The following is a 12,287-nucleotide window of genomic DNA, read 5'->3' as shown; positions in this document are numbered from 1 at the left end:
AGCGATCTTGATGCCCATGATGCTCTGTATCTCCTCACAAGGTGTCTTACTATGCCAAGACTCACTTACGTCCTGAGGTGTGCACCCTCTTTTTGACAACCCAACACTCGACGAATATGACACACACCTGAGATCAACCTTTAAGAAGGCACTGAACCTGTCACTAGAGGATCAGCAATGGGATCAGGCAACCCTCCCAGTGCGACTGGGAGGTATAGGGGTGAGCAAAGCAACGCATGTTGCTTTACCTGCTTTTCTGTCTTCGTGTTTGGCTTCCAATGCATTAGTCAAGAAGATTGTCCCTGAACGCTTGAGAGACATGGTAGGAGCTCAAGACCCCAGGTTTACTGATGAAGCTATTCGGTGGGACACCCTTGCTGACTCCTCCAGTATACCAGCTCCTCCCAAAGAAAACAAACAGTCCCACTGGGACAAACCGATCATGGAAAAAATCGTTAACACAATGCTCACCAACGCCTCAGGAAAGGACAAAGCTCGTCTTCTGGAAGTGAAGGCACCACACTCAGGAGATCTCCTTTTAGGTGTTCCCAGTACCTCTCTGGTCACTCGATTCGACCCACAGGCCATTAGGATTGGTGTTGCTCCTCGCCTAGCCGCCCCCATCCTCACCGAACATAGGTATATTTTCGGCAGGGCGACAGCTGATCAATTCGGACTTCATAGTCTCGTGTGTCACACAGCAGAAGGGAAGTATGCCAGACATGAGAAGGTCAATGACATCATAAAGAGAAGCCTCGCCACAGCCTGTTGCCCAGCTCAATGGTAACCCCAAGTGCGGAGGTCTGACGGAAGTCAGAAGCGTCCTGATGGAGCCACTATGCTACCCTGGAAGGATGGAAAGCAGATTGCCTGGGACTACATCTGTGCCACCACATTGGCAGACACCTACTTGCCATACTCCGAAGCTGAAAGGGGTGGAGCTGCAAGCCACAGGGAGACCCAAAAGATCCGCAAATATGAAGACCTTCCCCCTTGTTATAACTTCATCCCAATAAGGTCGGAGACCCTTGGAGCATGGGGCAAGTGTACTCTAAAGTTCCTCAAAGAGCTGGGTGAAAAGCTCGTCATAGAAACCAAGGACCACAGGGCGACCAGCTTCCTTTTTCAGGGACTCAGTGTTGCGATCCAGAGAGGAAATGCCTGCAGCATTCTGGGCACGCGGCCTACCGCCGGGGAGCTGGACGAAGTATTTGAGATGAAGCTCTGAGTTGTTATCTATGTTATTTTACTTTCTATTGTATATATGTGAAATGTTTTGTCAATGTATTTTGTCTTTAAATAAAATATATATATCATTATAGGAGGTGGTAGGAGAAAATTCTCAAACAGCTTCAGGGAGAACCTTGAGTTTTCCCTGAAGCAAGTTTATTCTTTTCTCTGAGGATGAGGGTCCCCAGGACAGTTCTAGAGGTGACACCTTCATATATTTTAATACATACATACACACACACACACATATATATATATATATATATATATATATATATATATATATATATATATATATATATATATATATATATATATATATATATATATATATATATATATATATATATATATATATATATATATATATATATATATATAATATAATATATATATATATATATATATATATATATGTATATATATAATTTGAGTAGTCACGAAAGCTCTTGGAATTTCTCTATTCTTTCACAGTGGTTGATTTGCATATTCTGAAATCACCTGTTTAGTGTGATCTTATTGCATATATATATATATATATATATATATATATATATATATATATATATATATATATATATATATATATATATATTTATATATATATATATATATGTGTGTATATAAGTACATATATAAGTTGGTAGGGAGCAGCTAACAGAACAGGAGTTCCTCGATATATTTATCTTAAAGTTATTATCATACCCAGAAGTTTTAAAGAGGCGAGCCGGTAAGCCAGCGGAAGGTATCGGTCAGATGACCAAAAACTCAAGCTATGGGTCATCATATGACAAAGACCCGCGTTAGGATGTACTTGTCCTGTTGCCTGGCAAAACTAACCTTATTTAACCTAAGTTGGTTGAATAGGTAAATTGTGCGATTCGGGAGACACTTGTCTTGTCTCCTGACCAATATTATAACAAGTTCCTTGTTGGTGGGCTATGAAACACAAGTTTATATGGGGGTTTTAATTGAACACGTTGTACACACAATAATTATAGAAATAATGTAATGTATCACAATAAATACTAGTAGTGGTGAGTTGGTGAGAGTTAAGCTGCTAACTTGGTCAGCCTGGGTCATGGGAGGCACCAACACTATGGTCATCACCTTACAGCATCAGTCATTAACTGCACGCTCATCTTATGACTCAACCATATGTCTGACTCTTCCCACTCTCTCACCAAGAATATTTAAAATTTTTTAAAATGTATATATATATATATATATATATATATATATATATATATATATATATATATATATATATATATATATATATATATATATATATATATATATATATATATAATTTTTTTCTTGTGAGATGAAATGTTTGAATTAAATAGACAGTTTCGTGAATGGCACTTGCAGCAGCTGACATGCGCAATACGTCAAAATAAGTTTTACATTTTATCTTTTAACAATAAAATTAGGATTTTTGTGCTTCTGAGTTGATTACTTGGAATTTAAATATAACATTTAGGAATCAGTTTGCAATAACGTTGTTGACCACTGAGAAAATGTAGTGGTGCAAGTTCGTTTGATGTTTACTACTTTATAAGTAACTATTAATGTTTGTGCTTACATTATGACACAGTAAACAATGACAGTGTCAGCAGTCTACAGCTGCAAGCCGGGGTTGGTGGCTCGAACATATTCTAAGAGCACATCGCTGTCTTCACATACGAAGGGTTTAGGATGGTAGCATGCAATATCGTGCCACTTAATACCATCTTTGTAAATGTTGTTTAGGACGCCCAGGCAGGATTCACTTGTCTGATTAATGTCGAACTCAGCGTTGTCTGGCTGTGGGACGCCAGTGTGACCAGTCTGACTCCATGGTTGATAGCTCCAACCTGGAGGGATTTTGTTGGTGGGGGCCATCTTAGTGTTGGTGCCAGACCAGAACCAACCGTTGATGTTAAGGGGCTTGAGGTCCTGTCTGGACTCACATCCAGTGAAGTCACACAGACGACCAGACGTCCAGATGTATTGAAGGTTGCCTGAAAGAATAAAAACTGTTTAGAAAAAAAATATTTTAAGATAATTTAACTCTGGAAGGTTAACAACACATTCCACTACTATATTAGTGCTGATATGCTATATTACGAAGATTTGTGAGATGTTATATTACAAACGGTGCTGTTTGAACTCCTGCTCCACCTGTATCTTGGTACCCCGCCTTGTATTTTAATAATCTTGGTACCCTGCCTTGTATTTTAATAATATTGGTACCCTGCCTTGTATTTTAATAATCTTGGTACCCTGCCTTGTGTTTTAATAATCTTGGTACCCTGCCTTGTATTTTAATAATCTTGGTACCCTGCCTTGTATTTTAATAATCTTGGTACCCTGCCTTGTATTTTAATAATCTTGGTACCCTGCCTTGTATTTTAATAATCTTGGTACCCTGCCTTGTATTTTAATAATATTGGTACCCTGCCTTGTATTTTAATAATCTTGGTACCCTGCCTTGTGTTTTAATAATCTTGGTACCCTGCCTTGTATTTTAATAATCTTGGTACCCTGCCTTGTGTTTTAATAATCTTGGTACCCCGCCTTGTGTTTTAATAATCTTGGTACCCTGCCTTGTGTTTTAATAATCTTGGTACCCTGCCTTGTATTTTAATAATCTTGGTACCCTGCCTTGTGTTTTAATAATCTTGGTACCCTGCCTTGTGTTTTAATAATCTTGGTACCCTGCCTTGTGTTTTAATAATCTTGGTACCCTGCCTTGTATTTTAATAATCTTGGTACCCTGCCTTGTATTTTAATAATCTTGGTACCCTGCCTTGTGTTTTAATAATCTTGGTACTCTGCCTTGTGTTTTAATAATCTTGGTACCCTGCCTTGTATTTTAATAATCTTGGTACCCTGCCTTGTGTTTTAATAATCTTGGTACCCTGCCTTGTATTTTAATAATCTTGGTACCCTGCCTTGTGTTTTAATAATCTTGGTACCCTGCCTTGTATTTTAATAATCTTGGTACCCTGCCTTGTATTTTAATAATCTTGGTACCCTGCCTTGTGTTTTAATAATCTTGGTACCCTGCCTTGTGTTTTAATAATCTTGGTACCCTGCCTTGTATTTTAATAATCTTGGTACCCTGCCTTGTATTTTAATAATCTTGGTACCCTGCTTGTATTTTAATAATCTTGGTACCCTGCCTTGTATTTTAATAATCTTGGTACCCTGCCTTGTGTTTTAATAATCTTGGTACCCTGCCTTGTATTTTAATAATCTTGGTACCCTGCCTTGTATTTTAATAATCTTGGTACCCTGCCTTGTGTTTTAATAATCTTGGTACCCTGCCTTGTATTTTAATAATCTTGGTACCCTGCCTTGTGTTTTAATAATCTTGGTACCCTGCCTTGTATTTTAATAATCTTGGTACCCTGCCTTGTATTTTAATAATCTTGGTACCCTGCCTTGTGTTTTAATAATCTTGGTACCCTGCCTTGTGTTTTAATAATCTTGGTACCCTGCCTTGTGTTTTAATAATCTTGGTACCCTGCCTTGTATTTTAATAATCTTGGTACCCTGCCTTGTATTTTAATAATCTTGGTACCCTGCCATGTGTTTTAATAATCTTGGTACCCTGCCTTGTATTTTAATAATCTTGGTACCCTGCCTTGTGTTTTAATAATCTTGGTACCCTGCCTTGTGTTTTAATAATCTTGGTACCCTGCCTTGTATTTTAATAATCTTGGTACCCTGCCTTGTATTTTAATAATCTTGGTACCCTGCCTTGTGTTTTAATAATCTTGGTACCCTGCCTTGTGTTTTAATAATCTTGGTACCCTGCCTTGTGTTTTAATAATCTTGGTACCCTGCCTTGTATTTTAATAATCTTGGTACCCTGCCTTGTATTTTAATAATCTTGGTACCCTGCCTTGTGTTTTAATAATCTTGGTACCCTGCCTTGTATTTTAATAATCTTGGTACCCTGCCTTGTGTTTTAATAATCTTGGTACCCTGCCTTGTGTTTTAATAATCTTGGTACCCTGCCTTGTATTTTAATAATCTTGGTACCCTGCCTTGTGTTTTAATAATCTTGGTACCCTGCCTTGTGTTTTAATAATCTTGGTACCCTGCCTTGTATTTTAATAATCTTGGTACCCTGCCTTGTGTTTTAATAATCTTGGTACCCTGCCTTGTGTTTTAATAATCTTGGTACCCTGCCTTGTATTTTAATAATCTTGGTACCCTGCCTTGTGTTTTAATAATCTTGGTACCCTGCCTTGTATTTTAATAATCTTGGTACCCTGCCTTGTATTTTAATAATCTTGGTACCCTGCCTTGTGTTTTAATAATCTTGGTACTCTGCCTTGTGTTTTAATAATCTTGGTACTCTGCCTTGTGTCTTAATAATCTTGGTACCCTGCCTTGTGTTTTAATAATCTTGGTACCCTGCCTTGTATTTTAATAATCTTGGTACCCTGCCTTGTATTTTAATAATCTTGGTACCCTGCCTTGTGTTTTAATAATCTTGGTACTCTGCCTTGTGTTTTAATAATCTTGGTACTCTGCCTTGTGTTTTAATAATCTTGGTACCCTGCCTTGTGTTTTAATAATCTTGGTACCCTGCCTTGTATTTTAATAATCTTGGTACCCTGCCTTGTGTTTTAATAATCTTGGTACCCTGCCTTGTGTTTTAATAATCTTGGTACTCTGCCTTGTATTTTAATAATCTACAATAAACATTGTTTTTTTCTTTTCGTCTATATTATATGTAAGTTATGAAAATTTATTGCATAACGATGACATGATCATTTCAAGTAAATCTGTACAATGTACTTTCTAAACCAGTAATGCTCGTGCTCAGGTACTGAAGGGAAGTTGTTAACTTAGGTACTGAAGGGAAGTTGTTAACTTAGGTACTGAAGGGAAGTTGTTAACTTAGGTACTGAAGGGAAGTTGTTAACTTAGGTACTGAAGGGAAGTTGTTAACTTAGATACTGAAGGGAAGTTGTTAACTTAGGTACTGAAGGGAAGTTGTTAACTTAGGTACTGAAGGGAAGTTGTTAACTTAGGTACTGAAGGGAAGTTGTTAACTTAGGTACTGAAGGGAAGTTGTTAACTTAGGTACTGAAGGGAAGTTGTTAACTTAGGTACTGAAGGGAAGTTGTTAACTTAGGTACTGAAGGGAAGTTGTTAACTTAGGTACTGAAGGGAAGTTGTTAACTTAGATACTGAAGGGAAGTTGTTAACTTAGGTACTGAAGGGAAGTTGTTAACTTAGGTACTGAAGGGAAGTTGTTAACTTAGGTACTGAAGGGAAGTTGTTAACTTAGGTACTGAAGGGAAGTTGTTAACTTAGGTACTGAAGGGAAGTTGTTAACTTAGGTACTGAAGGGAAGTTGTTAACTTAAGGTACTGAAGGGAAGTTGTTAACTTAGGTACTGAAGGGAAGTTGTTAACTTAGGTACTGAAGGGAAGTTGTTAACTTAGGTACTGAAGGGAAGTTGTTAACTTAGGTACTGAAGGGAAGTTGTTAACTTAGGTACTGAAGGGAAGTTGTTAACTTAGGTACTGAAGGGAAGTTGTTAACTTAGATACTGAAGGGAAGTTGTTAACTTAGGTACTGAAGGGAAGTTGTTAACTTAGGTACTGAAGGGAAGTTGTTAACTTAGGTAATGAAGGGAAGTTGTTAACTTAGGTACTGAATGGAAGTTGTTAACTTAGGTACTGAAGGGAAGTTGTTAACTTAGGTACTGAAGGGAAGTTGTTAACTTAGGTACTGAAGGGAAGTTGTTAACTTAGGTACTGAAGGGAAGTTGTTAACTTAGATACTGAAGGGAAGTTGTTAACTTAGGTACTGAAGGGAAGTTGTTAACTTAGGTACTGAAGGGAAGTTGTTAACTTAGGTACTGAAGGGAAGTTGTTAACTTAGGTACTGAAGGGAAGTTGTTAACTTAGGTACTGAAGGGAAGTTGTTAACTTAGGTACTGAAGGGAAGTTGTTAACTTAGATACTGAAGGGAAGTTGTTAACTTAGGTACTGAAGGGAAGTTGTTAACTTAGGTACTGAAGGGAAGTTGTTAACTTAGGTACTGAAGGGAAGTTGTTAACTTAGGTACTGAAGGGAAGTTGTTAACTTAGGTACTGAAGGGAAGTTGTTAACTTAGATACTGAAGGGAAGTTGTTAACTTAGGTACTGAAGGGAAGTTGTTAACTTAGATACTGAAGGGAAGGTACTGAAGGGAAGTTGTTAACTTAGGTACTGAAGGGAAGTTGTTAACTTAGGTACTGAAGGGAAGTTGTTAACTTAGGTACTGAAGGGAAGTTGTTAACTTAGATACTGAAGGGAAGTTGTTAACTTAGGTACTGAAGGGAAGTTGTTAACTTAGATACTGAAGGGAAGTTGTTAACTTAGGTACTGAAGGGAAGTTGTTAACTTAGGTTCCCGTAGCTACTTCCACCTACTGAAGTCTCCGGCTCAGACTGACACATTTCATTATTTGGACAACCTATCTAAAGTAATGACGTAAGATATGAAAGTTATGCTATGTGATGAAGCATATGTTATGTGATGTAGCATATGCTATGTGATGTAGCATATGGTATGTGATGTAGCATATGCTATGTGATGTAGCATATGCTATGTGATGTAGTATATTCTATGTGATGTAGCATATGCTATGTGATGTAGCATATGGTATGTGATGTAGCATATGGTATGTGATGTAGCATATGGTATGTGATGTAGCATATGCTATGTGATGTAGCATATGCTATGTGATGTAGCATATGCTATGTGATGTAGCATATGCTATGTGATGTAGCATATGCTATGTGATGTAGCATATGCTATGTGATGTAGCATATGCTATGTGATGTAGCATATGCTATGTGATGTAGCATATGCTATGTGATGTAGCATATGCTATGTGATGTAGCATATGCTATGTGATGTAGCATATGCTATGTGATGTAGCATATGCTATGTGATGTAGTATATTCTATGTGATGTAGCATATGCTATGTGATGTAATATATGCTATGTGATGAAGCATGGCGGGAAAAACATCACATAAGGTAAAGTATGGCAGAAAAATCTTCTTCTGTCGTTGAACATAACGGAAAAATATTTTTATGAAAGAGAATGTAACATAAAAACAGATTTAAAGAATAATTCATCTTACATAATAAGTCTGACATGTAAAGTGACGTAAGTGAACGAAGTCTCAGGTTAACTGTTCTCACTTTATAAAATACGAAATTAATCAGCCTACCAACACAATACTCGATAAAATTTTGATGACAATAAACAAAATAATCTAAGAAAATTTATTTAATTTATAATTGTAAGATTTTATATATGTCGTGCCGAATGGGTAAAACCTGCAATTTTAGCTTAAACAGCAACGCTCTTCTTGTCGAATAAGACAAGCGAAATTTTGTGTATGCAATAATTTCTCAAAATTATTCTGAACCTAACGAAAAAAATATATTTCATTGTGTTTGTTTATTATTGTAAAATTATTTAAAATACATTTAGCTGGATTAAGCTAAATTAAATTACACTTGTTATAATAAGGTTAAGTAAATTTTCTAAGGTTCTTTTGGTAAAAAATTAATAATTTTTACATTAACATAAATGAAAAAATATATATCTTTATATGTATAAGAGAAATTTTAGAAATTATTTTAAGTGAGTTCTTGCTACTTGATCAATTTTACCTATTCGGCAAGATATATATATATATATATATATATATATATATATATATATATATATATATATATATATATATATATATATATATATATATATATATATATATATATACATATATATATATATATATATATATATATATATATATATATATATATATATATATATATATATATATATATATATATATATATATATATATATATATATATATATATATATATATATATAATGACGTAAATATATTGAGGGTTGAATTACAAGCGATGCGTAAGGAAGTGAGCTAAACTTACGGGATTTTACGAATTCGAGGATCATGTCATTCTCAGCCTCAGACTCGATACTGACAGCGTCCATGCAGCGGCGGCGGCACTCGTTACGAGAGATCAGCCAGTTCACTTTCTTGCCAATGTTCTCTTGTGGGTTCTGGCTCTCCTCCTCGTAGAAGCCAGGGCGCTCCTGATCCCAGGAGAAGAAGTAGTTGTGGCCGCCGAACTGCCATTGCTTAGGTCCTGAAGCAGAAGGCAACTGGTCAGCAGGAACTCGAAGTTTATTGTGACACTAATAAGCCCACATGTACATAACATAACAGAAAAGAAGGATTATATTGTATATTTACACCTCATACTAGAACCTTCTTCAGAAATCTGTTGAAGAGAGCCTCAGGGGTAGCCCAGTATTTTGGCCGTCTATTGCATATTCTAGATATGGGTGTGATTGTGCCAGTAACTGATTAAGGTGTTGATCCTCTGTACTGGGTCAGCCAGTAAACTCCTAGTGGCTGATTTATCTGAAGTTTTTACATCTTATTGTATGCTGTGTATCGTGTCCGTGTGACGAACAGTGTAACTGTATGGTTTAATGTGTTGTGTGGTGAGTGGTGGTTGTGAGGGTTGGTGGTGGCGGTGATGGTGATGTAGGCTTGTTAGTGGTGGTGCTGGGGCAGTGATGGGGATGGTGATGTAGCCATGTTAGTGGTGGTACTGGGGCAGTGATGGGGATGGTGATGTAGGCGTGTTAGTGGTGGTGCTGGGGCAGTGATGGGGATGGTGATGTAGGCTTGTTAGTGGTGGTGCTGGGGCAGTGATGGGGATGGTGATGTAGCCATGTTAGTGGTGGTACTGGGGCAGTGATGGGGATGGTGATGTAGGCGTGTTAGTGGTGGTACTGGGGCAGTGATGGGGATGGTGATGTAGGCTTGTTAGTGGTGGTGCTGGGACAGTGATGGGGATGGTGATGTAGGCGTGTTAGTGGTGGTGCTGGGACAGTGATGGGGATGGTGATGTAGCCATGTTAGTGGTGGTACTGGGGCAGTGATGGGGATGGTGATGTAGGCGTGTTAGTGGTGGTGCTGGGGCAGTGATGGTGATGGTGATGTAGGCTTGTTAGTGATGGGGATGGTGATATAGGCGTGTTAGTGGTGGTGCTGGGGCAGTGATGGGGATGGTGATGTAGGCGTGTTAGTGATGGGGATGGTGATATAGGCGTGTTAGTGGTGGTGCTGGGGCAGTGATGGGGATGGTGATGTAGGCTTGTTAGTGGTGGTGCTGGGACAGTGATGGGGATGGTGATGTAGGCTTGTTAGTGGTGGTGCTGGGACAGTGATGGGGATGGTGATGTAGGCGTGTTAGTGATGGGGATGGTGATATAGGCGTGTTAGTGGTGGTGCTGGGGCAGTGATGGGGATGGTGATGTAGGCATGTTAGTGGTGTGGGTGGTTGTGGCTGGCAAGGGTGGTGATGGATGGTGGGGGTGATGGGGAGAGGGGATGGTGGAGTGGGCTATGTTAGCAGTGGTGGTGAAGACTTGTGTTGGTGTAGTGGTGATTGTTTGTGGCGTGGGAAAGTTGGTGAGGACTATGGTAGTAGTGGTGGCTAGTGGTAGCGGCTATGTTGGTGGTGAGCGGTGGTGGTGTTGATGATGGTAGTGGTGAAGATCGGTGGTAGTGATGGTGGTGGTGTTGATGATGGTAGTGGTGAAGAGCGGTGGTAGTGATGGTGGTGGTGTTGATAAAGTGTAATAAAGCATCACACACTCAACATAGTTCAATAATACTGACGGGAGGCGCACAAGGCGGGCTCAGGCAGGGACAGTAGCTTGCCCTGTGCCGGCTTCTGTTGTTGCTGTTGTTGCAGTTTATCTGCGGCAGCCGCAGCCACCAACGCTGCCAGTACCAATATCAGCCGCATTCTGTGAGGAACAGAGTGTACACTCGTTACTATGTTGATATATTCTACCAATTAATATCTGTAGAGATACAAAGTTACACGGACATGTAAACAAATATATACGTTTCTGATCAATGTCCTCCCGACATCCTGAATCCTTATCTGACATCCTAATGTCATGTCTATCCTGATTATATCTCCAATATCATCATCCCATGTCTTAAATACTGATTCATTTCTAATATAATGATCTCATGTCTAATGTTTTCATCACGAGTCCATGATACAGATCCCATTTCCAAGTTAATGTTGCTGGTGACGACTGATAAACCTTGTTCGTGGTGGTGGCGGTGTGGGGTGGTGACTAGACATGTCGGTTCATTGTGGTGGTGTATTGTGGTGGTGACCCGGGAAGCCAATTCGTGGTGGTGACTGGACAAGCCAGTTCAAGGTGGTGGTGACTGGACAAGCCAGTTCAAGGTGGTGGTGACTGGACAAGCCAGTCCGTAGTGATGGTAATGACAACTGGACAATCGTACTGGTGGTGGTGATGAGTGGACATAGTGAAGTAGGACTTGGGGGTTGTGGTTGTAATTACAGCATCACTCAGCATGGAGTCTAACACACTCTTACAGCATCACTCAGCATGGAGTCTAACACACTCTTACAGCATCACTCAGCGAGGAGTCTAACACACTCTTACAGCATCACTCAGCATGGAGTCTAACACACTCTTACAGCATCACTCAGCATGGAGTCTAACACACTCTTACAGCATCACTCAGCGTGGAGTCTAACACACTCTTACAGCATCACTCAGCATGGAGTCTAACACACTCTTACAGCATCACTCAGCATGGAGTCTAACACACTCTTACAGCATCACTCAGCATGGAGTCTAACACACTCTTACAGCATCACTCAGCGTGGAGTCTAACACACTCTTACAGCATCACTCAGCGTGGAGTCTAACACACTCTTACAGCATCACTCAGCATGGAGTCTAACACACTCTTACAGCATCACTCAGCGTGGAGTCTAACACACTCTTACAGCATCACTCAGCGTGGAGTCTAACACACTCTTACAGCATCACTCAGCGTGGAGTCTAACACACTCTTACAGCATCACTCAGCGTGGAGTCGAACACACTCTTACAGCATCACTCAGCGTGGAGTCGAACACACTCTTACAGCATCACTCAGCG

The 12,287-nt window shown here is 39.1% G+C and overlaps 1 protein-coding gene across 1 annotated transcript in view; it reads right to left on the bottom strand.

Annotated features, from left to right (window-relative positions):
- Positions 1-2,183: 2,183 nt before the first annotated feature.
- Positions 2,184-12,287, bottom strand: part of slf (C-type lectin domain-containing protein slf) — a 19,582-nt gene continuing 9,478 nt past the window's right edge. Inside the window, exons 2-4 of the mRNA XM_053784649.2 lie at positions 10,972-11,102; positions 9,206-9,424; positions 2,184-3,236 (exon numbers count right to left, since the gene is read on the bottom strand). Of these exons, the coding sequence (XP_053640624.1) occupies positions 2,854-3,236; positions 9,206-9,424; positions 10,972-11,101 (732 nt within the window). The 5' untranslated portion in view covers position 11,102 and the 3' untranslated portion in view covers positions 2,184-2,853. The remainder of the gene's footprint in view (positions 3,237-9,205; positions 9,425-10,971; positions 11,103-12,287) is intronic.

This window comes from Cherax quadricarinatus, chromosome 60 (assembly GCF_038502225.1).
Source record: "Cherax quadricarinatus isolate ZL_2023a chromosome 60, ASM3850222v1, whole genome shotgun sequence".
NCBI classification, from domain to species: Eukaryota; Metazoa; Arthropoda; class Malacostraca; order Decapoda; family Parastacidae; genus Cherax; species Cherax quadricarinatus.
This window is presented reverse-complemented; position numbering and strand designations above follow the sequence as displayed.